Source organism: Bombina bombina, chromosome 12 (assembly GCF_027579735.1).
Source record: "Bombina bombina isolate aBomBom1 chromosome 12, aBomBom1.pri, whole genome shotgun sequence".
NCBI classification, from domain to species: domain Eukaryota; kingdom Metazoa; phylum Chordata; class Amphibia; order Anura; family Bombinatoridae; genus Bombina; species Bombina bombina.
Window position 1 is genome coordinate 122,173,213 of NC_069510.1, and position 22,144 is coordinate 122,195,356.

The window sequence follows — 22,144 nt, forward strand, 5'->3', positions numbered from 1 at the left end:
CCCCTAAATGCTGGGCCCTTGGTCCAGGTTCTATTTGCCCGGCTGATCAGTCTGCCCCTGGTTAAAAGTTTTTTTCTTATTAATTTTTAATTCGTTAAGAAAACCTTGTCTTCTGCTATGGCGTGATTTTCATCTAAAATAAAGAACGATGCAGGAGCATAAGAATAAAGTGTGCGCAACTTATCTTCTAAAATGCGATTTTAACAGTTCGTACACTGTAGATCAAGAAATAAAAGTTCCAAACCTCACTGAACAGAACAAGATTTGTCTTTGCCAAATACCAATTACTGTAAGAAATCAAAACATAATTTTTGGGACCTTTGTTTAATGTAGAAACCTCTGCGACTGATCTCAGTTGTCAATAAACAAAAAGTAACCGCAAACTATTTAATTCTAATATCAAATATGTAATTGCAGATAGAAATACCGTTTATAAAGATGTAACTTGGGATCACGTAAATACGAGTATGAAATAAAAGGAAAGCTTGTGAGAGCATTTGCTAAACGCCATTTCTAGTGTAGTGATCGTGATTTCCTGTAGATCTCATTGGTTATAGATATCACATATCTGTCTATACATATGTAACTGTCTGTCCCTCCCACTATCGGCAGATTATAAAATAGTGCTAAATATAAAGGTACAACATGAAACACAATTTTTTTTCTTTCTTGATTCTCATAGAGCAAGTGATTTTAAAGGGGCATATTTATCAAGCTCTGCCAGAAACAGAGGTTATGAGGCAGCAGTCTAAAGACCGCTGCTCCATAACCTGTCTGCCTGCTATGAGGCGGCGGACAGAAATCAACCCGATTGAATACGATTGGCCCCGAATCTGCAGGGGGCGGCTTTGCATCAGCAGTTCACAAGAACTGCTGGTGCAATGATAAATGCCGACAGCGTATGCTGTCGGCATTTATTGATGTGCAGCGGACATGATCCGCTATATCGGATCATGTCCACTCGCACCATCATAAATAGGCCCCCAAGTAGTGCATTGCTGCTCCTTCAACAAGGATACCAAGAGAATGAAGCAAATTATATAATAATGGTAAATTGAAAAGTTGTTTAAAATTGTATGTTCTACCTAAATCTTGATAGAAAAAAATTGTGTTTCATGTCCCTTTAATAAATTTAGACTATATATTTATATACGCCTAAATCTGTCTAAAATGGCGTCTGTGACCATTTCAGAGTGTATTGAACATGTCCAAGATAATACTGGAAAACAGATACGCCAGTTTTACACTTTATCAATGTCCTTTGTGTGTTGAATTTGATGTGCCCATTTTGTTGCTGAAATAAAGTGCAAGGCTTGTGATTGGGTGATTATAATCACTGTAGCCATAGCGATACATGGACCGTATGGGCAATTCCAATATGAACTTGTTCCATTACAGAAATGGTGGTATTGCTTGTATTGTGATCACTCAGCACCTGATGAACAGGATCAGACAGATTGTAATCAACCCCATACACAGTAACATGCCGGCATATAGCGGGGCACACTTATGTAGTCTCAGGGAGGGGCGCATACTTCTGGCCTATGAAAGGATGACTACTCAAACTCCATGCTTCTCTCTCTTATAGGTGCTTGCCTCTCAGACAGTGACTCTGGGGTTTCTGTGTGTGCACCAATTAAAGTGCTCAGGTAATCTGTTTAAATTCATTCCAAATACAGTGATAATGTCATTTAGTAAACCTGTGCTCAGAGGTTAAATAAAATGTATCTGTACTCCAGATAAGAATACAGCTGATGAGCCAATCGGAAGCAGGCATACATGTGTATGCTCCAGTCATTGGTTGTATACTCATCTGGAACAGAATGGGGGGGAGCAGGTGTGGTAGCTTTGACTATATGCTAAACCCATTTGAAGGTGTGAAACACATAGTAAAAATAAAATACTTTAACAAAATAAAGGGGCATTGTAGTGGAAACCAAAATGTTCCAATGTTTAGAACAAGCTCTGTTAGTGATGTAGCAATAAATGGAAAAATAATAGAAATATAAACATAATTAAAGGAAAATATAACTGATAATCAGTTAGCACTGTATCTGCCAAGGACTTACTCAGTTGCTTGTAAGCCAAGGGCCAGTACAGAGGACCAAGGGCCAGTAATGAGGAGCTAAGGGCCAGTAATGAGGAGGGGTAAATCACACTCCCTTACCCTGATGCCACAAAAAGGTAAATATTACATGAGACAGCTAGATAATCAGCCATTGGCACCCTCAGATGTTAGCAAGGTCTATAGTATCCACTACCCTCACCTAGAGAGTAAATGATACGCATGCATGTGGTGCTGCAACATGCTGTCTTCCTAACTAATCCATGCTCTTTACCTTTAAGGATGAAATCAAGAAGTGCCCACGGGCCGCCAGCAGCAACTGACATCATCAAAAAGTTCTCAGCCAATCCCAAACCAGCTCACGGACCAGTCAAAGCTGATCACACCGTCATAGCGAGTATTAAGTAAGTATTTTTATTAAATAAATACATATTTATATATAAAATCATTTTATAGCAATATCAGTGAGTTACTGAATCAATTAGACCCCCAAAAAGTTCTCAGCCAATTCCAACTCAGCTCACGGACCCGTCAAAGCTGATCACAATGTCATAGCAAGTATTCAGTAAGTTGTTTATTAAATATAAATATATATATATATATACATATACCCTCACCCGCCACTTTATTAGGTACACCTTGCTAGTACCGGGTTGGACCTCCTTTTGCCTTCAGAACTGCCTTAATTCTTCATGGCATGGATTGCACAAGGTGTTGGAAACATTCCTCAGACATTTTGGTCCATATTGACATGAAAGCATCACGCAGTTGTTGCAGATTTGTCGGCTGCACATCCATAATGCTAATCTCCCGTTCCATAACATCCCAAAGGTGCTCTATTGGATTGAGATCTGGTGACTGTGGAGGCCATTGGAGTGCAGTGAACTCATTGTCCTGTTCAAGAAACCAGTTTGTCCAATTTTGGTGAGCCTGTGTGAATTGTAGCCTCAGTTGCCTGTTCTTAGCTGACAGGAGTGGCACCCGGTGTGGTCTTCTGCTGCTATAGCCCATCTTCTTCAAGGTTCAATGTGTTGTGAGTTCAGAGATATTCTGTATACCTTCGTTGTAACGAGTGGTTATTTGAGTTACTGTTGCTTCCTATGATCTCAAACCAGTTTTCCCATTCTCCTCTGACCTCTGACATCAACAAGGCATTTTTGTCCACACAACTGCCGCTCACTGAATATTTTGTCTTTTTTGGACCTAGAGATGGTTGTGCATGAAAATCCCAGTACAGTAGATCAGCAGTTTTTTAAATATTCAAATCAGCCCATCTGGCACCAACAACCATGCCACGTTCAAAGTTACTTAAACCCCCTTTCTTCCCTATTCTGATGCCTGGTTTGAACATCAGCAAGTCATCTTCACCACGCATAGATGCCTACATGCATTGAGTTGCTGCCATGTGATTGGCTGATTAGCAATTTGTGTTACCAAGCAATTGAACACGTGTACCTAATAAAGTGGCCGGTGAGTGTATATATATATATATATATATATATATATATATATATATATATATATATATATATATATATATATATATATATATATATATTGAGTAACTAGACCCCCAGAAAGTTGTAGACGTGTCATAACTTGTGCTGCACTTATCCTTTATCTGCTTGCTTCCCAGGTTTAGTTTTTGTCACCAACCTCACTTATATCTTTATATCTGAGAATGTAGTGCTTTTTTAATGATATCCAATTTCTGTTTTGGTTTTCATGGAATGTAGCGTTTTTTTAGTTTTTATTTCAGAAGAAAGTATGAATCAAATAATAATAAAATAAAAATCTGTAACCTAATATACACCTAGATTTAGAGTTCTGCGTTAGCCGTCAAAAGCAGCGTTAAGGGCCCCTAACGCTGCTTTTTACCGCCCGCTGGTATTTAGAGTCAGCCAGGAAAGGGTCTAACGCTCACTTCCAAGCCACAACTTTTCCATACCGCAGATCCCCTTACGTCAATTGCGTATCCTGTCTTTTCAATGGGATCTTCCTAATGCCAGTATTTAGAGTCTTGGCTGAAGTGAGCATTAGATCCTCTACCGACAAGACTCCAGCCGCAGAAAAAAGTCAGTAGTTAAGAGCTTTCTGGGCTAACGCCGGTTCATAAAGCTCTTAACTACTGTGCTCCAAAGTACACTAACACCCATAAACTACCTATGTACCCCTAAACCGAGGTCCCCCCACATCGCCGCCACTCTAATACATTTTTTTAACCCCTAATCTGCCGACCGCACACCACCGCCACCTACATTATCCCTATGAACCCCTAATCTGCTACCCCTAACATCGCCGACACCTACATAATATTTATTAACCCCTAATCTGCCCCCCCAACGTCGCCGCTACCTACCTACACTTATTAACCCCTAATCTGCCGACCAGACCTAGCTGCTACTCTAATAAATGTATTAACCCCTAAACCGCCTCACTCCCGCCTCAAAAACCCTATAATAAATATTATTAACCCCTAATCTGCCCTCACTAACATTGCCGACACCTAACTTCAAGTATTAACCCCTAATCTGCCGACCGGACCTCGCCGCTACTCTAATAAATGTATTAACCCCTAAAGCTAAGTCTAACCCTAACCCTAACACCCCCCTAAATTAAATATAATTTTAATCTGACGAAATAAATTAAATATTATTAACTAAAGTCTTCCTATTTAAAACTAAATACTTACCTGTAAAATAAACCCTAATATAGCTACAATATAACGAATAATTATATTGTATCTATTTTAGGATTTATATTTATTTTACAGGCAACTTTGTATTTATTTTAACTAGGTACAATAGCTATTAAATAGTTATTTACTATTTAATAGCTACCTAGTTAAAATAATTACCAAATTACCTGTAAAATAAATCCTAACCTAAGTTACAATTAAACCTAACACTACACTATCAATAAATAAATTAAATCAATTAACTACAAGTACCTACAATTAAATAAACTAAACTAAATTACAAAAACAAACAAACACTAAATTACAAAAAATAAAAAGATTACAAGAATTTTAAGATAATTACACCTACTCTAAGCCCCCTAATAAAATAACAAAGCCCCTCAAAATAAAATAAAAAACCCTACCCTAATCTAAATTAAAATAGTTAACAGCTCTATTACCTTACCAGCCCTTAAAAGGGCTTTTTGCGGGGCATGCCCCAAAGAAATCAGCTCTTTTGCCTGTAAAAAAAACACAATACCACCCCCCAACATTACAACACACCACCCACATACCCTACTCTAACCCAAACCCCCCTTAAATACCACTATTTACCCCCCTGAAGTATCTCCCCACCTTGAGTCGTCTTCACTCGAGCACCGATAGACCAAAAGAAGACATCCGGAGCGGCAGAAGTCTTCATCCTATCCGGGCAGAAGAGGACATCCGGACCGGCAGACATCTTCATCCAAGCGGCATCTTCTATCTTCATCCATCCGACGAGGAGCGGCTCCATCTTCAAGACCTCCGGCGCGGAACATCCTCTTCCTACTGACAACTACCGACGAATGAAGGTTCCTTTAAGTGACGTCATCCAAGATGGCGTCCCTCTAATTCCAATTGGCTGATAGGATTCTATCAGCCAATCGGAATTAAGGTAGGAAAAATCTGATTGGCTGATTGAATCAGCCAATCAGATTCAAGTTCAATCCGATTGGCTAATCCAATCAGCCAATCAGATTGAGCTCGCATTCTATTGGCTGATCGGAACAGCCAATAGAATGCAAGCTCAATCTGATTGGCTGATTGGATCAGCCAATCCGAATGAACTTGAATCTGATTGGCTGATTCAATCAGCCAATCAGATTTTTCCTACCTTAATTCTGATTGGCTGATAGAATCCTATCAGCCAATCAGAATTCGAGGGATGCCATCTTGGATGACATCACTTAAAGGAACCTTCATTCATCGGTAGTCGTCGGATGGCCCCCCCCCAAAAAAAGTTTTTTTTTTTGCAAACTGGGTACTGGCAGACAGCTGCCAGTACCCAGTTTGCAAAAAAAAAACACGTTTTTTTTTTATTTTTTTGACGTTTTTTCTGTAGTGTAGCTTCCCCCCCACAGACTAACCCCCACCACCTTACTGATGTTTTTTTTATATATATTCCCCCCCCATTTTTTCATTTTTGTGCACCTATTTTCTGTAGTGTAGCGATTCCCACCCGCTCCCTCCCCATGCACGTGCCCGCTCCCACCCCCCGTGCACGTGCACGCGTCCGTGCGCGCCTCCGGACATCCCCGCCCACGATCCCGCCCCCCTCCAGATCAGCAGGGCCATCGATGGCCGCCACCCGCCTCCCATACCGGCTCCCACCCACCAACGAAAAGAGCCACCGATCTCCGGTTGAGAGAGGGCCACAGAGTGGCTCTCTCTGCACCCGATGGCTTAAAAATGTTATTGCAGGATGCCTCGATATCGAGGCATCCTGCAATAACCGGAAAGTAGCTGGAAGTGATCAGGATCGCTTCCAGCTGCTTTCCAGACCGAGGACGTGCAGGGTACGTCCTTGGTCGTTAACTGACTTTTTTTTAAGGACGTATCCAGCACGTCCTCGGTCGTTAAGGGGTTAAATAAGAAACATAAAGTTATTTATGTTGTGAGACCATTAAGATACTGTGGGATCCATTTATTAATGTGCGGTCGGACATGATCCTATATAGCAGATCATGTCCGCCGCACATCGATAAATGCCGACAGCATATGCTGTCAGCATTTATCATTGCACCAGCAGTTCTTGTGAAATGCTGGTGCAATACCAACCCCTGCAGATTTGCGGCCAGGGGTGTCAATCAACCCGATCGTATTCGATCGGGCGGATTGCTGTCCGCCACCTCAGAGGTGTCGGACGAGTTAAGGAGCAGCAGTCTTAGGACCGCTGCTTCTTAACTTCCCATTCAGCCGGAACTGAAGCGGAGTGGGTCGGAGGCAGCATCCGCTGCTTCATAAATAGACCCCCTTATATGTATCAGTATACAGTGAGCAGCCCCCCAGCCAATATACTCAGTTTATGCCATGCCAAAATAAGAACAAAACCTGATTCAACAAATGTTTACAGTGTGAGCAGCGTATATCATAACTCCCTCCCCCTCTTATGCCATCCAATAATAAAACTATAAATAAATGGTCCCTGAATGATTGGATGACCATTTGATGATTCCATGACATAATGTGACAAATATATGCAGCTAATATGAGATTAAAGTGTTGGGGTATTTTTTTTTATCCCTGTTTCACTATAGATATTCTAATAATAAATTAAATTATATGTGTATAACTGCATGCAGTTAATATAACACTCCAGGATAAATTCTAATCTCCCTAAAAGCCTTTTTCTACATCGGAATAATCATAATGAGAATATTAACACAATTTTCATATTCAAAAAATAATGTATTGGATGTCAGCTTTGGTTTTGACAATCCATCGATAACAAGTTATAAACTAAATATCAACAACAGAAACTAATTCACAAGCCAGAGACACTTGATAAATGCACCCACAGATCGACCAATAATACACATCAACTAAACAATAACAATATCAGCCACCGATCTCTGCATGCTCAGACCCAAAAAACAAGATGGTGCAGACCATGCCAACAATAGCAACTCCCCTTTTTCATGATGATCAAATTGTGCCAAATAACTAACGCTACTGAACATGTCTCCACCACTAATTACAAGTAAAATATCTACAAGATATTGACAGTTGCACAACCAATACAGATATCAATACCAGTGAAAAGTTATCAGTAATTGGCATACAAAATTATTTTTATTAAAAAAAAACTACACAAACACACACACACGGACTACATTAACACTGTTAACCCACAATAAAAGGAATCATACACTGATGGCGGTATAAGGTAATAGGCTAATTACCTGGTTTGTTGCTAGGAACCAGTTGTACAGTGAGTAGTTATTGGGTTAGCAGTGGAGTGATCTGTACACAGACTAAAGGGCAAAACCAGAAGCCAAAAACATGTGTCAAAGTAGAAGGATAAAGCAGGTACAGTGGTCAGGGCACAGTTCCAGGGTTCAGAAGCCATTAAGTCCTCAGATAACATATCCCAGTAGAAGGATAAAGTAGTTACAGTGGTTAGGGCACAGTTCCAGGGTTCAGAAGCCATTAAGTCCTCAGATAACATATCCCAGTAGAAGGATAAAGTAGTTACAGTGGTTAGGGCACAGTTCCAGGGATCAGAAGCTAGTAAGTCATCAGGTAACATATCCCAGTAGAAGGATTAAGTAGGTACAGTGGTTAGGGCACAGTTCAAGAGTTCAGAAGCCAGTAAGCCCTCAGGTAACATACCCCAGTATAAGGATTAAGTAGATACAGTGGTTAGGACACAGTTCCAGGGTTCAGAAGCCAGTAAGCCCTCAGGTAGCATATCCCAGTAGAAGGATAAAGTAGTTACAGTGGTTAGGGCACAGTTCCAGGGTTCAGAAGCCATTAAGTCCTCAGATAACATATCCCAGTAGAAGGATAAAGTAGTTACAGTGGTTAGGGCACAGTTCCAGGGTTCAGAAGCTAGTAAGTCATCAGGTAACATATCCCAGTAGAAGGATTAAGTAGGTACAGTGGTTAGGGCACAGTTCAAGAGTTCAGAAGCCAGTAAGCCCTCAGGTAACATACCCCAGTATAAGGATTAAGTAGGTACAGTGGTTAGGACACAGTTCCAGGGTTCAGAAGCCAGTAAGCCCTCAGGTAGCATATCCCAGTAGAAGGATTGAGTAGGATCAGTGGTTAGGGCACAGTTCCAGAGTTCAGAAGCTAGTAAGTCCTCAGGCAGCGTATCTCAATAGAAGGATAAAGCAGGTACAGTGGTCACTCCACAGTTCCAGAGTTCAGAAGCCAGTAAGTCCTCACTTAGTGCATATCTCAGTAGAAGGATAAAGCAGCTCTAGCTTTAGTGATCATGGCACAATTTCAGATCTCAGTAGCCAGTAAGTCCCCAGGTAACATATCTCAGTAGAAGGATTCCACAGGTACAGTGATCACGGCACAGATCCAGGGTTCAGAAGCCAGTAAGTCCTCAGGTAGCATATCTCAGTAGAAGAATACAGCAGGTACACTGAACAAGGCACAGTTCCAGAGTTCAGAAGCCAGTAAGTCCTCAGTTAGTATATCTCAGTAGAAGGATAAAGCAGGTACAATGGTTAGGGCACAGTTCCAGGGTTAAGAAGCCAGTAAGTCCTCAGTAATGTGTATCAGTAGAAAGATAAAGCAGGTACAATGGTTAGGGCACAGTTCCAGGGTTCAGAAGTCAGTAAGCCCTCAGGTAACGTATCCCAGTAGAAGGATACAGCAGGTACAGTGATCATGGTACTGTTCCAGGGTCCAGAAGACAGTAAGTCCTCAGGTAACGTATCTCAGTAGAAGGATAAAACAGGTACAATGGTGAGGGCACAGTTCCAGGGTTAAGAAGCCAGTAAGTCCTCTGGTAGCATATTTCAGTAGAAAAACAAATCTGGTACAGTGGCCAGGACACAATTCCAGGGTTCAGAAGCCAGTAAGTCCTCAGGTAGCATATCTCAGTAGAAGGATAAAGCAGGTATAGTAATCAAGGCACAGTTCCAGGCTTCAGAAGCCAGTAAGTCCTTGGGTAACATATTTCAGTAGAAAAAAACGAATCAGGTACAGTGGCCAGGACACAATTCCAGGGTTCAGAAGCCAGTAAGTCCTCAGGTAGCATATCTCAGTAGAAGGATAAAGCAGGTAAAGTAATCAAGGCACAGTTCCAGGCTTCAGAAGCCAGTAAGTCCTTGGGTAACATATTTCAGTAGAAGGATAAAGCAGGTACAGTGGTCAGTGCACAGTTCAAGGGTTCAGAAGCCAGTAAGTGCTCAGGTAGCATATCTCAGTAGAAGGATAAAGCTGGTACAATGGTTAGGGACAGTTCCATGATTCAGAAATCATTAAGTCTTTAGGTAGCGTATCTCAGTAGAAGGATAAAGCAGGTACAATAGTCAGGGCACAGTTCTAGGATTCAGAAGTCATTAAGTCTTTAGGTAGCATATCTCAGTAGAAGGATAAAGCAGGTGCAATGGCCAGGGCACAGTTCCAGGATTCAGAAGTCATTGAGTCTTTAGGTAGCATATCTCAGTAGAAGGATAAAGCAGGTACAATGGCCAGGGCACAGTTCCAGAATTCAGAAGCCAGTAAGTGCTCGGGTACCGTATCTCAATAGAAGGTTAAAACAGATAGTGTAATCTAAACACTTTGCTGAGGTCACGATCAGAGTAGCAGGCCAGAAATAAGGAATTACGAAAATAACCAAGAACTCATTGGGAAACTGAGATTGCATTTTAATATCTCCCATTCAGTCTTAATGCCAGGAACAAGGCCAGAGGTCATGTTAGATAAAAAAAAGTAATAAAAGAAGCGCTAACTTAGTGCACAGGTCCATAACAAGGGTTCAGGCCAGACATGAGTGGCATCCAGGATCCAGCTGCATTAATTTGAAACTATTTAACGTGGCCCCTGGGTCCTGCAACAACAGTCTTACCATCCTTAGCATGCTTGCCTGTCCCGGATCTCAGGACAGCACGGCCCCTAGCACGCTGCAACACCCGATCTTGTTCACACACAACACGGCTCTGACCGCGCTGCAACCTCCAACCTCCTGTAAATATAACGCCGCTCTGGCCATGCTTAAGGCTCTCTCAATCCAGTATAGAGAAACCAGCAATATCTTCAAGCAATGCAAATGCAAACGCAGACAGAAGCTCACTGCTAGCTCCAAAGTATATCCAATAAACAAAGGTGTCCACAGCATAAGCTTCCAAATATTTTCTTTATTTAGGGAAAGATTCAAAGGTACAAAAATAGCAGTAACGTTTCAGGTTATACACCCTTAGTCATACAATGTAATACTGATCACTAACTCTCTGTTTTGTAGCCACACAGGTTACTTAATTAACATACACCTGTAGGTGTTTAATCAATTATAATACATGTTAAGGCCAGGTAACCACTCACCTACCCCATCTAATGGTAAATCCTGAGTATTACAAGCTCAATTTATCAAATAGAAAATATATACAAAAAAGCTGTTTAAAAACTTGCAAGTTATTGTCACCGCTCACTTCCCTACAGTGCTGGTATTACAGGTTTAAAAAAAAACGGCGTTATCAGGCAAGAAGTGAGCATAAAGCAAAATTGAGCTCCATACCGCACTCCAATACCAGCGCTGCTGAAAGCTGCGGTGAGCTGGTGTAACATGCTCGTGCACGATTTCCCCATAGACATCAATGGGGAGAGCCGGCTGAAAAAAAGCCTAACACCTGCAATAAAGGAGCGTAAAGCTCCGTAACGCAGCCCCATTGATTGCTATGGGGAAGCAAAATTTATGTTTACACCTAACACCCTAACATGAACCCCGAGTCTAAACACCACTAATCTTACACTTATTAACCCCGAATCTGCCGCCCCCGACATCGCCGACACCTACATTATATTTATTAACCCCTAATATGCCACCCCCGACATCGCCGACACCTAAATTATACTTATTAACCCCTAATCTGCTGCCCCCAACATCGCAGACACCTGCATTATATTTATTAACCCCTAATCTCCCGCCCCCAATGTCGCCGCAACCTACCTACACTTATTAAGCCATAATCTGCCACCCCTAACGTCGCCGCCACTATAATAAACATATTAACCCCTAAACCGCCGTACTCCTGCATCGCAAACACTAGTTAAATATTATTAACCCCTAATCTGCTGCCCCTAACATTGCCGCCACCTACCTACATTTATTAACCCCTAATCTGCCACCCCCAACGTCGCCGCCACTATACTAAATTTATTAACCCCTAAACCTAAGCCTAACTCTAACACCCCCTAATTTAAATATAATTCAAATAAATCTAAATAAAACCTACTATTAATAACCAAATAATTCCTATTTAAAACTAAATACTTACCTGTAAAATAAACCCTAAGCTAGCTACAATATAACTAATAGTTACATTGTATCTAGCTTAGGTTTTATTTTTATTTCACAGGTAAGTTTGTATTTATTTTAACTAGGTAGAATAGTTACTAAATAGTTATTAACTATTTACTAACTACCTAGTTAAAATAAATACAAATTTACCTGTAAAATAAAACCTAACCTGAGTTACACTAACACCTAACCTTACACTACAATTAAATCAATTACCTAAATTAAATACAATTACCTAAATTACAAAAAAAACAAACACTAAATTACACAAAATAAAAAAGAAATGATCAGATATTTAAACTAATTACACCTAACCTAATAGCCCTATCAAAATAAAAAAAGCCCCCCCAAAATAAAAAAAACCCTAGCCTAAACTAAACTACCAATAGCCCTTAAAAGGGCCTTTTGCGTGGCATTGCCCCAAAGAAATCAGCTCTTTTACCTGTAAAAAAAAAATACAAACAACCCCCCAACAGTAAAACCCACCATCCACACAACCAATCCCCCAAATAAAATCCTAACTAAAAAAACCTAAGCTCCCTTTTGCCCTAAAAAGGGCATTTGGATGGGCATCGCCCTTAAAAGGGCATTTAGCTCTGTTTCAAGTGCCCAAAACCCACCCAATAAACCCTTAAAAAAGCCTAACACTAACCTCCGAAGATCCACTTACAGTTTTTGAAGACCCAACATCCATCCTCAACGAAGCAGCAGAAGTCCTCATCGAAGCCGGCAGAAGTCTTCATACAAGCGTCCGAAGTCTTCATCCAAGCCCGCAGAAGTCTTCATCCAGACGGCATCTTCTATCTTCATCCATCAGGTGTGGAGCGGCTCCATCTTCAAGACATCCGGTGCGGAACATCCTCTTCAATCGAAGTCTTCTTGCAGAATGAAGGTTCCTTTAAGTGACGTCATCCAAGATGGTGTCCCTTGAATTCCGATTGGCTGATAGAATTCTATCAGCTAATCGGAATTAAAGGTGAAAACATCCTATTGGCTGATGCAATCAGCCAATAGGATTGAGCTCACATTCTATTGGCTGATTGGAACGGCCAATAGAATGCGAGCTCTCGTAAGAAAATAATATAAAGAAATAAAGAAAAGATTTGGAAGCTTATGCTCCGGTCTCCTTTGTTTATTGCATGCTTAAGGCTTTAACAGGTGGCCATGATATTTATGAGAAGTGGACAAGATTTGTGTTGCGCAAGTTGTATTTTTCCATGTATCAATTTGGTTTTCGGTGATCAACCACCATTATCGGTTGTTAAAGGTTGTGGTGAAATAGAGATTGAATATTGTAGGAGTTATCAAGATTAGCTGTGTCTGAATTGGTAAGATTGTGATAATTTTGCTAAAAAAATTTCTAGTCTACTTTATACATGAATATGAAATGTTACTGAGGTCAACTTTAGAAGATATATTATTACAATAGTTTATTCTGGAAAGAGGAAATTTCTTGAATGTTGTCATTTTGCTATTCTACAGGAGTCAGGCTGTTAATGGTGAAAATAAACCAAAGAAGGATTCTTCGTTCACAAGTTGTTCAATCAACTCTAATGAAAAAAATCAACAATGGTCGCGGACCCCTCGTGTTCGTTTTGAGGATGAATCTGAGCAAGAAGCAGAATCTCGTTACCATGATAGATGTCTTCTGCAAAAGGAAGACACAGGGACGATTGATACAAAAAGTCTAAACAGCCACTCTACGCAATCTCTGGAAAGTAATAAACTTGATCTCAGGAGCAAATCTCCTTCACCAACACCAAGGGAAACATCACAAACTATAAGCCAACAAACCATAAATGTTCCATATAGACGGCAACCATTTCCACCAGGTGTTGCCAAGAAAGTCCTAATTGACATTCCTAGAAGTGGATATACCATTCGGCGTTCATTGTATACTGAAATAGCTCCAGTAGGTACAAACATTACCAATAAACATGTTCCTCAAAGTCTTTGTAAAGAAACAACTTCCCTGGATGGAATTAATTTAAATGTCTCCCGTACCAATGAGGAGTGGAAGGGACAAGATCTAAATATCTCAACTAGTAACAATGGCGTTATTACTCAGCAAGGAGTCTCACAAACAAAGTCTATAGAGAGGGGAATCACAGAAGGTTGGTGCTATCTATTTTTACTTCTTTCTACATAGTATGCTAGCATGTGACAGATTAGAAACAAAAGGGACATAGGTTTTAAATATATAAATGGTAAAATCAGCAGTTTGGCTTGAAAAAGATATGCATATAAAATAAATTAAATTATTAATTAAAAATAGGGAAAGATTAAAGGGACACTGAAGCCAATTTTTTTCTTTTGTGATTAAGATAGAGCATGCAATTTTAAGCAACTTTCTAATTTACTCCTATTATCAAATTTTTTTCATTCTCTTGGTATCTTTATTTGAAAAGCAAGAATGTAAGTTTAGATGCCGGCCCATTTTTGGTGAACAACCTGGGTTGTTCTTGCTGATTGGTAGATAAATTCACCCACCAATAAACAAGTGCTGTCCAGAGTACTGAACCAAAAATAGCTTAGATTCCTTCTTTTTCAAATAAAGATAGCAAAGGGAACAAAGAAAGATTGGTAATAGGAGCAAATTAGAAAGTTGCTTAAAATCGCATGCTCTATATGAATAACGAAAGAAAAAAATTTGGGTTCAGTTTCCCTTTAAGAAAATTGAAGGATAACACTGAACTACTTAAATAAAAGTTTCAATATATATAGATGATTAAAAATAAGAATTTAAATACCCGACTTTGGAGTAGAATAACAGGTAGGGAAAATAATTAGTAACCATAATTGGAGGGAACAAACCAGGGAAATTATTAACAATAAAAAAGATACGAGAGGGAAGACTTACAGGAAGTACCAGGGATTTCTAAGTCATCTGGGTTTAGGAAGGTTCTGACATAAATAATATTAATGATTCTGATCTTCCAATAAGAGAGATTCAGATATTCCAATATACTTTTTGTACGAACAGCAAATATGAGTCATAGTGTTCATAAAAGGTCATTTAAACCCTGAGCAGAACAACAAATAAATACTCCCACCCCTACAAATAGCAGAGGGGAAATATCAACAAACTAGGGGAAGAAATCGTCTGTGGGTAAGGTGAGAATGAGAAACACAAGAGACTGGGAGAAAGTAAAGAAAAGGAGACGCAATGAAACTAAGCTGAAAAAAACAGCAGTTTAAAAAATATTTCAATTTACTTTCATGATTAAACTGTGCACAGTGGTTTTATATGCACGCTTTATATGCACACTTTATATGCACGCTTTATATGCACACTGTACTTTATATGCACACCGTACTTTATATACAGACTGTACTTTATATGCACGCTTTATATGCACACTGTACTTTATATGCACACCATACTTTATATACAGACTGTACTTTATATGCACGCTTTATATGCATGCTTTATTTGCACACTGTACTTTATATGCACGCTTTACTTTATATGCAGACTGTACTTTCTATGCACACTTTACTTTGTATGCACACTGTACTTTATATGGACACTTTACTTTATAAAGTTTGCATATAAAGTACAGTGTGCATATAAAGTACTTTATATGCACACTGTACTTTATTTGTACACCGTATTTTATATGCACACTTTTCTTTATATGCAGACTATACTTTATATGCACACTGTACTTTTTATATGCACACTGTGCTTTATATGTACACTGTACTTTATTTGCACACTGTACTTTATATGCACGCTTTACTTTATATGCAGACTGTACTTTATATGCACACTTTAATTTATATGCACACTGTACTTTATATGCACACTGTACTTTATATGGACACTTTATAAACTGTGCATATAAAGTGCAGTGTGCAAATAAAGTACTTTATATGCACACTGTACTTTATTTGCACACCGTACCTTATATGCACACTGTATTATATGCACACTGTATTATATGCACACTGTATTATATGCACACTGTACTTTAAATGCACACTTTACTTTATATGCATACTGTACATTATATGCACACCATACTTTATATGCACACTGTACTTTATATGCACACTGTGCTTTATATGTACACTGTACTTTATTTGCACACTGTACTTTATATGCACGCTTTACTTTATATGCACACTGTACTTTATATGCACACTTTAATTTATATGCACACTGTACTTTATATGGACACTGTATTATATGCACACTGTACTTTATATGCACACTGTATTATATGCACACTGTACTTTATATGCACACTTTACTTTATATGCAGACTGTACATTATATGCACACCATACTTTATATGCACACTGTACTTTATATGCACACCGTACTTTATATCCACACTGTACTTTATATGCACACTGTACTTTATATGGACACTTTACTTTATAAAGTGTGCATATAAAGTACAATGTGCATATAAAGTACTTTATATGCTCACTTTACTTTATATGCGCACTGTACCTTATTTGCACACCGTACTTTATACGCACACTGCATTATATGCACACTGTACTTTATATGCACATTGTACTTTATTTGCATACTGCACTTTATATGCAGACTGTACTTTATATGCACACCATACTCTATATGCTCACTTTACTTGATATGCACAGTGTACTTTATATGCACACTTTACTTTATATGGACACTGTACTTTATATGGACACTTTATAAAGTGTGCATATAAAGTACAGTGTGCATATAAAGTACTTTATATGCACACTTTACTTTATATGCACACTTTACTTTATATGCACACCCCACTTTATCTGCACACTTTATATGCAGACTGTACTTTATATGCACTCCATACTCTATATGCTCACTTTACTTGATATGCAAACTGTACTTTATATGCACACTTTACTTTATATGCACACTGTACTTTATATGGACACTTTATAAAGTGTGCATATAAAGTACAGTGTGCATATAAAGTACTTTATATGCACACTGTACTTTATATGCACACTGTACTTTATATGCACACTTTACTTTATATGCACACTGTACTTTCTATGCACACTATACTTTATATGCACATCCCAATTTATCTGCACACTTTATATACACACCCCACTTTGGGCAAGATTACAAGTAGTGGGTTATGAGTTTTCCGCGCGTGATGGGGTCTTTTCGCAATAAATTTTCATTGTGCAGCTATTACAAGTTTTGAAAAATCGCTATTGTGCGCTCATTCGCTTTTTACACAACAATCCTTTCCGTGCTTGAGGAGCTGTAGTTAACAGTTTTGCACAACATAAAAGTTTCATGAAACACTTCAAAAATTCATTACAAAGTACACTTATACTCATATTAACACTGTATCATAATAATTATTTCAAAAAATATTGCACACAAAAGTTATAAGGGCTCAAAGATTTTACATTCACATACATACATATACATAGAGAAACATGGATTCATATGTATAGAGATATGTTTAACAATGGAGATAATAAAAAGATTTTACATTACAATCTTATGCACATTAAAAAATATCTCAGAGGGATTTTCAAAGCGATATTCGCATATAGATCTCGAGATATCTAGATATATATATATTCATATACTGTACAGTATATAACCCAAAAAGCTTTACATATATAGAGATATATTTATTTAAAAATAAATAGAACATATTCCATTATAAAAATTTTTTCACAATATGAAATATTCACATTTTCATGTACACTTTACAAGGATAATACATCGTGGGCTTTGTGCAATATATTAGGGTTTTTGTGTGGTTTTTTTTCTATTTGTCCTCTCCATTGACTTCTATGGGGAACATGTGAACGCGCTTGCGATTTGGCTGTTTAGATTACGTGGCTTAACGTGTGTGCAAAATAAGTTATTTTATAACTTGTAATACCTGCGCAACCAGAAATGTGAAAAAGCCATAACGTGCACAGTGTTTTCGCAACTGATTTTCCGCTCAATATATAATCTTACCCATTATGTGCACACTGTACTTTATATGCACAGTTTGGGGTCGATTTATCAACCCCTTCACCCATCTATTGCTGCAGGTTCTCACAAGAGAACTTGCAGTCCGTATTTATGAAGCAGCGGTCATCAAACCGCTGCTTCCCTAACCTTTCACCACCTTTTATGTGGCGAATTTCAATCTCCCCGGTCTCATCCGCATGTGATTGGCTGTGCGCGGGCAGGGGGTGGCATTGTGCGATGCTGAATTTCGGCTGCGGAATTCACCCCGCCAGAAGCGAGCTGCGGCGGACAGGGGCGTGTATGTGCACCCCTGTCTGCCACAGCATGATATGTGATATATTGGGGATAGTTATCAAGCCGTCAACCTCAAATACGCTGGAATTCCGCAGCGTATTTGTGGCAAGGCTGATTCGCCTTAGTTATCAAAGGCTAGAGACCGGCAAAAGTAGAATTTTGTGACGTAAACTTCGATCCGCCGGACTCAGTCCGACACAGATCGATTCTTACGTCACTCCAGATGTTCCGCACACAAGTGCGGCACAATCTGACTACTTTTGCTAGTTATCAAAAAACTAGCAGGTACGCTCGGCACTTTTACGGCCCAGCGTACCTGGTTTTCAAACCGCCACCCTGGAGGCGGCAGATCCCATAGGATTCAATGGGAGTCTGACCATAGCAAAAGTACAAGTTTGCTGCTGCCGGACATCCCATTGATTCCTATAGGAGCTGTCTACACCTAACACCCTAACATGTACCCCGAGTCTAAACACCTCTAATCTCTCCCCCCCTACACCGCCGCAACTAAATAAATGTATTAGCCCCTAAACCGCCGCTCACGGAGCCCACCGCAAGCTACTCTATACATATTAACCCCTAAACCGCCGCTCCCGGAGCCCACCACCACCTACATTATACCTAGTAACCCCTTATCCTGCCCCCCTATAATAAAGTTATTAACCCCTATCCTGCCGATCCCGCACCTCGCCGCAAATAAATAAATAGTTTAAACCCTAAACCGCCGCTCCCTGACCCTGCCGCAACCTATATTAGGTTTATTAACCCCTAATCTGCCCCCCTACACCGTCGCCACCTATAATACATTTATTAACCCCTATCCTGCCCCCCACTACACTGCCGCCACTGTAATAAATTTATTAACCCCTAAACCTAAGTCTAACACTAACCCTAACACCCCCCTAACTTAAATATTAATTAAATAAATCTAAATAATATTTCTTTTATTAACTAAGTTAATCCTATTTAAAACTAAATACTTACCTATAAAATAAACCATAATATAGCTACAATATAAATAATAATTATATTGTAGCTATCTTAGGATTTATTTTTATTTTACAGGTACCTTTCAATTTATTTTAACTAGGTACAATAGCTATTAAATAGTTATTAACTATTTAATAGCTTACCTAGCTAAAATAAAGAGAAATGTACCTGTAAAATAAATCCTAACCTAAGTTACAATTACACCTAACACTACACTATACTTTAATAAATTATTCCTATTTAAAACTAAATACTTACCTGTAAAATAAACCCTAAGGTAGCTACAATATAATTAATAATTACATTGTAGCTATCTTAGGATTTATATTTATTTTACAGGTAACTTTGTATTTATTTTAGCTAGTTAGAATAGTTATTAAATAGTTATTAACTATTTAATAACTACCTAGCTAAAAGAAATACAAAATTACCTGTAAAATAAATCCTAACCTAAGTTACAATTAAACCTAACACTACACTATCATTAAATACATTAAATAAATTAACTACAAATAACTACAATTAAATACAATTACATAAACTAACTAAAGTACAAAAAATAAAAAAAGCTAAGTTACAAAAAATAAAAAAAATAAGTTACAAACATTTAAAAAAATATTACAACAATTTTAAGCTACTTACACCTAATCTAAGCCCCCTAATAAAATAACAAACCCCCCAAAATAAAAAAATGCCCTACCCTATTCTACATTAAAAAAGTTCAAAGCTCTTTTACCTTACCAGCCCTTAAAAGGGCCTTTTGTGGGGGCATGCCCCAAAGAATTCAGCTCTTTTGCCTGTAAAAGAAAAATACAACCCCCCCAACATTAAAACCCACCACCCACATACCCCTAATCTAACCCAAACCCCCCTTAAAATAACCTAACACTAATCCCCTGAAGATCATCCTACCTTGAGTCGTCTTCACTCAACCGAGCCACCGATGGAACTGAAGAGGACATCCGGACCGGCAGAAGTGATCATCCAAGGGGCGCTGAAGAAATCTTCCATCCGATGAAGTGATCCTCCAAGCGCCGCTGAAGAAATCTTCCATCCGGGCGATGTCATCTTCCAAGAGGCGCTGAAGTCTTCTATCCGGGCGAGGTCATCTTCGAAGCCGGGTCTTGAATCTTCATCCCGCCGACGCGGAGCATCCTTCTTTCCCGACGGACTACCGACGAATGAAGGCTCCTTTAAGGGACGTCATCCAAGATGGCGTCCCTTCAATTCCGATTGGCTGATAGGATTCTATCAGCCAATCGGAATTAAGGTAGGAAAAATCTGATTGGCTGATTGAATCAGCCAATCAGATTCAAGTTCAATCCGATTGGCTGATCCAGTCAGCCAATCAGATTGAGCTCGCATTCTATTGGCTGATCGGAACAGCCAATAGAATGCGAGCTCAATCTGATTGGCTGACTGGATTATGTGCACACTGTACTTTACATGCACACCATACTTTATATGCACACTTTACTTTATATGCACACTGTACTTTATATGCACACTGTACTTTATGTGCACACTTTACTTTATATGCACACTGTATTTTTTTTGCACGCCATACTTTATATGCACACCATACTTTATATGCAGACTGTACTTTATATGCACACTTTACTTTATATGCACACTGTACTTTATTTGCACACCATACTTTATATGCACACTGTACTTTATATGCACACTTTACTTTATATGCACACTGTACTTTATTTGCACACCGTACTTTATGTGCACACCGTACTTTATATGCACACTGTACTTTATATACACACTTTACTTTATATGCACACTGTACTTTATATGCACACTGTACTTTATGTGCACACTGTACTTTATATGCAGACTATACTTTATTTGCACACCGTACTTTATATGCAGACTGTACTTTATTTGCACACTGTACTTTATATGCAGACTATACTTTATTTGCACACCGTACTTTATATGCAGACTATACTTTATTTGCACACCGTACTTTATATGCAGACTATACTTTATTTGCACACTGTACTTTATATGCAGACTATACTTTATTTGCACACTGTACTTTATATGCAGACTATACTTTATTTGCACACTGTACTTTATATGCACACTTTACTTTATGTGCACACCGTACTTTATTTGCACACCGTACTTTATGTGCACACCGTACTTTATATGCACACTGTACTTTATGTGCACACCGTACTTTATTTGCACACCGTACTTTATGTGCACACCGTACTTTATATGCACACTTTACTTTATGTGCACACCGTACTTTATTTGCACACCGTACTTTATGTGCACACCGTACTTTATATGCACACTGTACTTTATATGCACACTTTACTTTATATGCACACTGTACTTTATATGCACACCGTACTTTATGTGCACACCGTACTTTATATGCACACTGTACTTTATATGCACACTTTACTTTATATGCACACTGTACTTTATATGCACACTTTACTTTATATGCACACTGTACTTTATATGCACACTTTACTTTATATGCACACTGTACTTTATTTGCACACCGTACTTTATATGCACACTGTACTTTATATGCACACTGTACTTTATTTGCACACCGTACTTTATATGCACACTGTACTTTATATGCACACTGTACTTTATATGCACACTTTACTTTATATGCACACTGTACTTTATATGCACACTTTACTTTATATGCACACTGTACTTTATTTGCACACCGTACTTTATATGCACACTGTACTTTATATGCACACTGTACTTTATATGCACACTTTACTTTATATGCACACTGTACTTTATATGCACACTTTACTTTATATGCACACTGTACTTTATTTGCACACCGTACTTTATGTGCACACCGTA

General features: G+C 38.8%; 1 protein-coding gene across 1 annotated transcript in view; it reads left to right on the forward strand.

Moving 5' to 3' along the window:
• Positions 1-1,354: 1,354 nt before the first annotated feature.
• The window catches only part of LOC128642701 (uncharacterized), a 70,305-nt gene continuing 49,515 nt past the window's right edge, over positions 1,355-22,144 (forward strand). Inside the window, exons 1-4 of the mRNA XM_053695479.1 lie at positions 1,355-1,478; positions 1,589-1,649; positions 2,347-2,469; positions 13,525-14,156. Coding sequence (XP_053551454.1) covers positions 1,355-1,478; positions 1,589-1,649; positions 2,347-2,469; positions 13,525-14,156 — 940 coding nt within the window. The remainder of the gene's footprint in view (positions 1,479-1,588; positions 1,650-2,346; positions 2,470-13,524; positions 14,157-22,144) is intronic.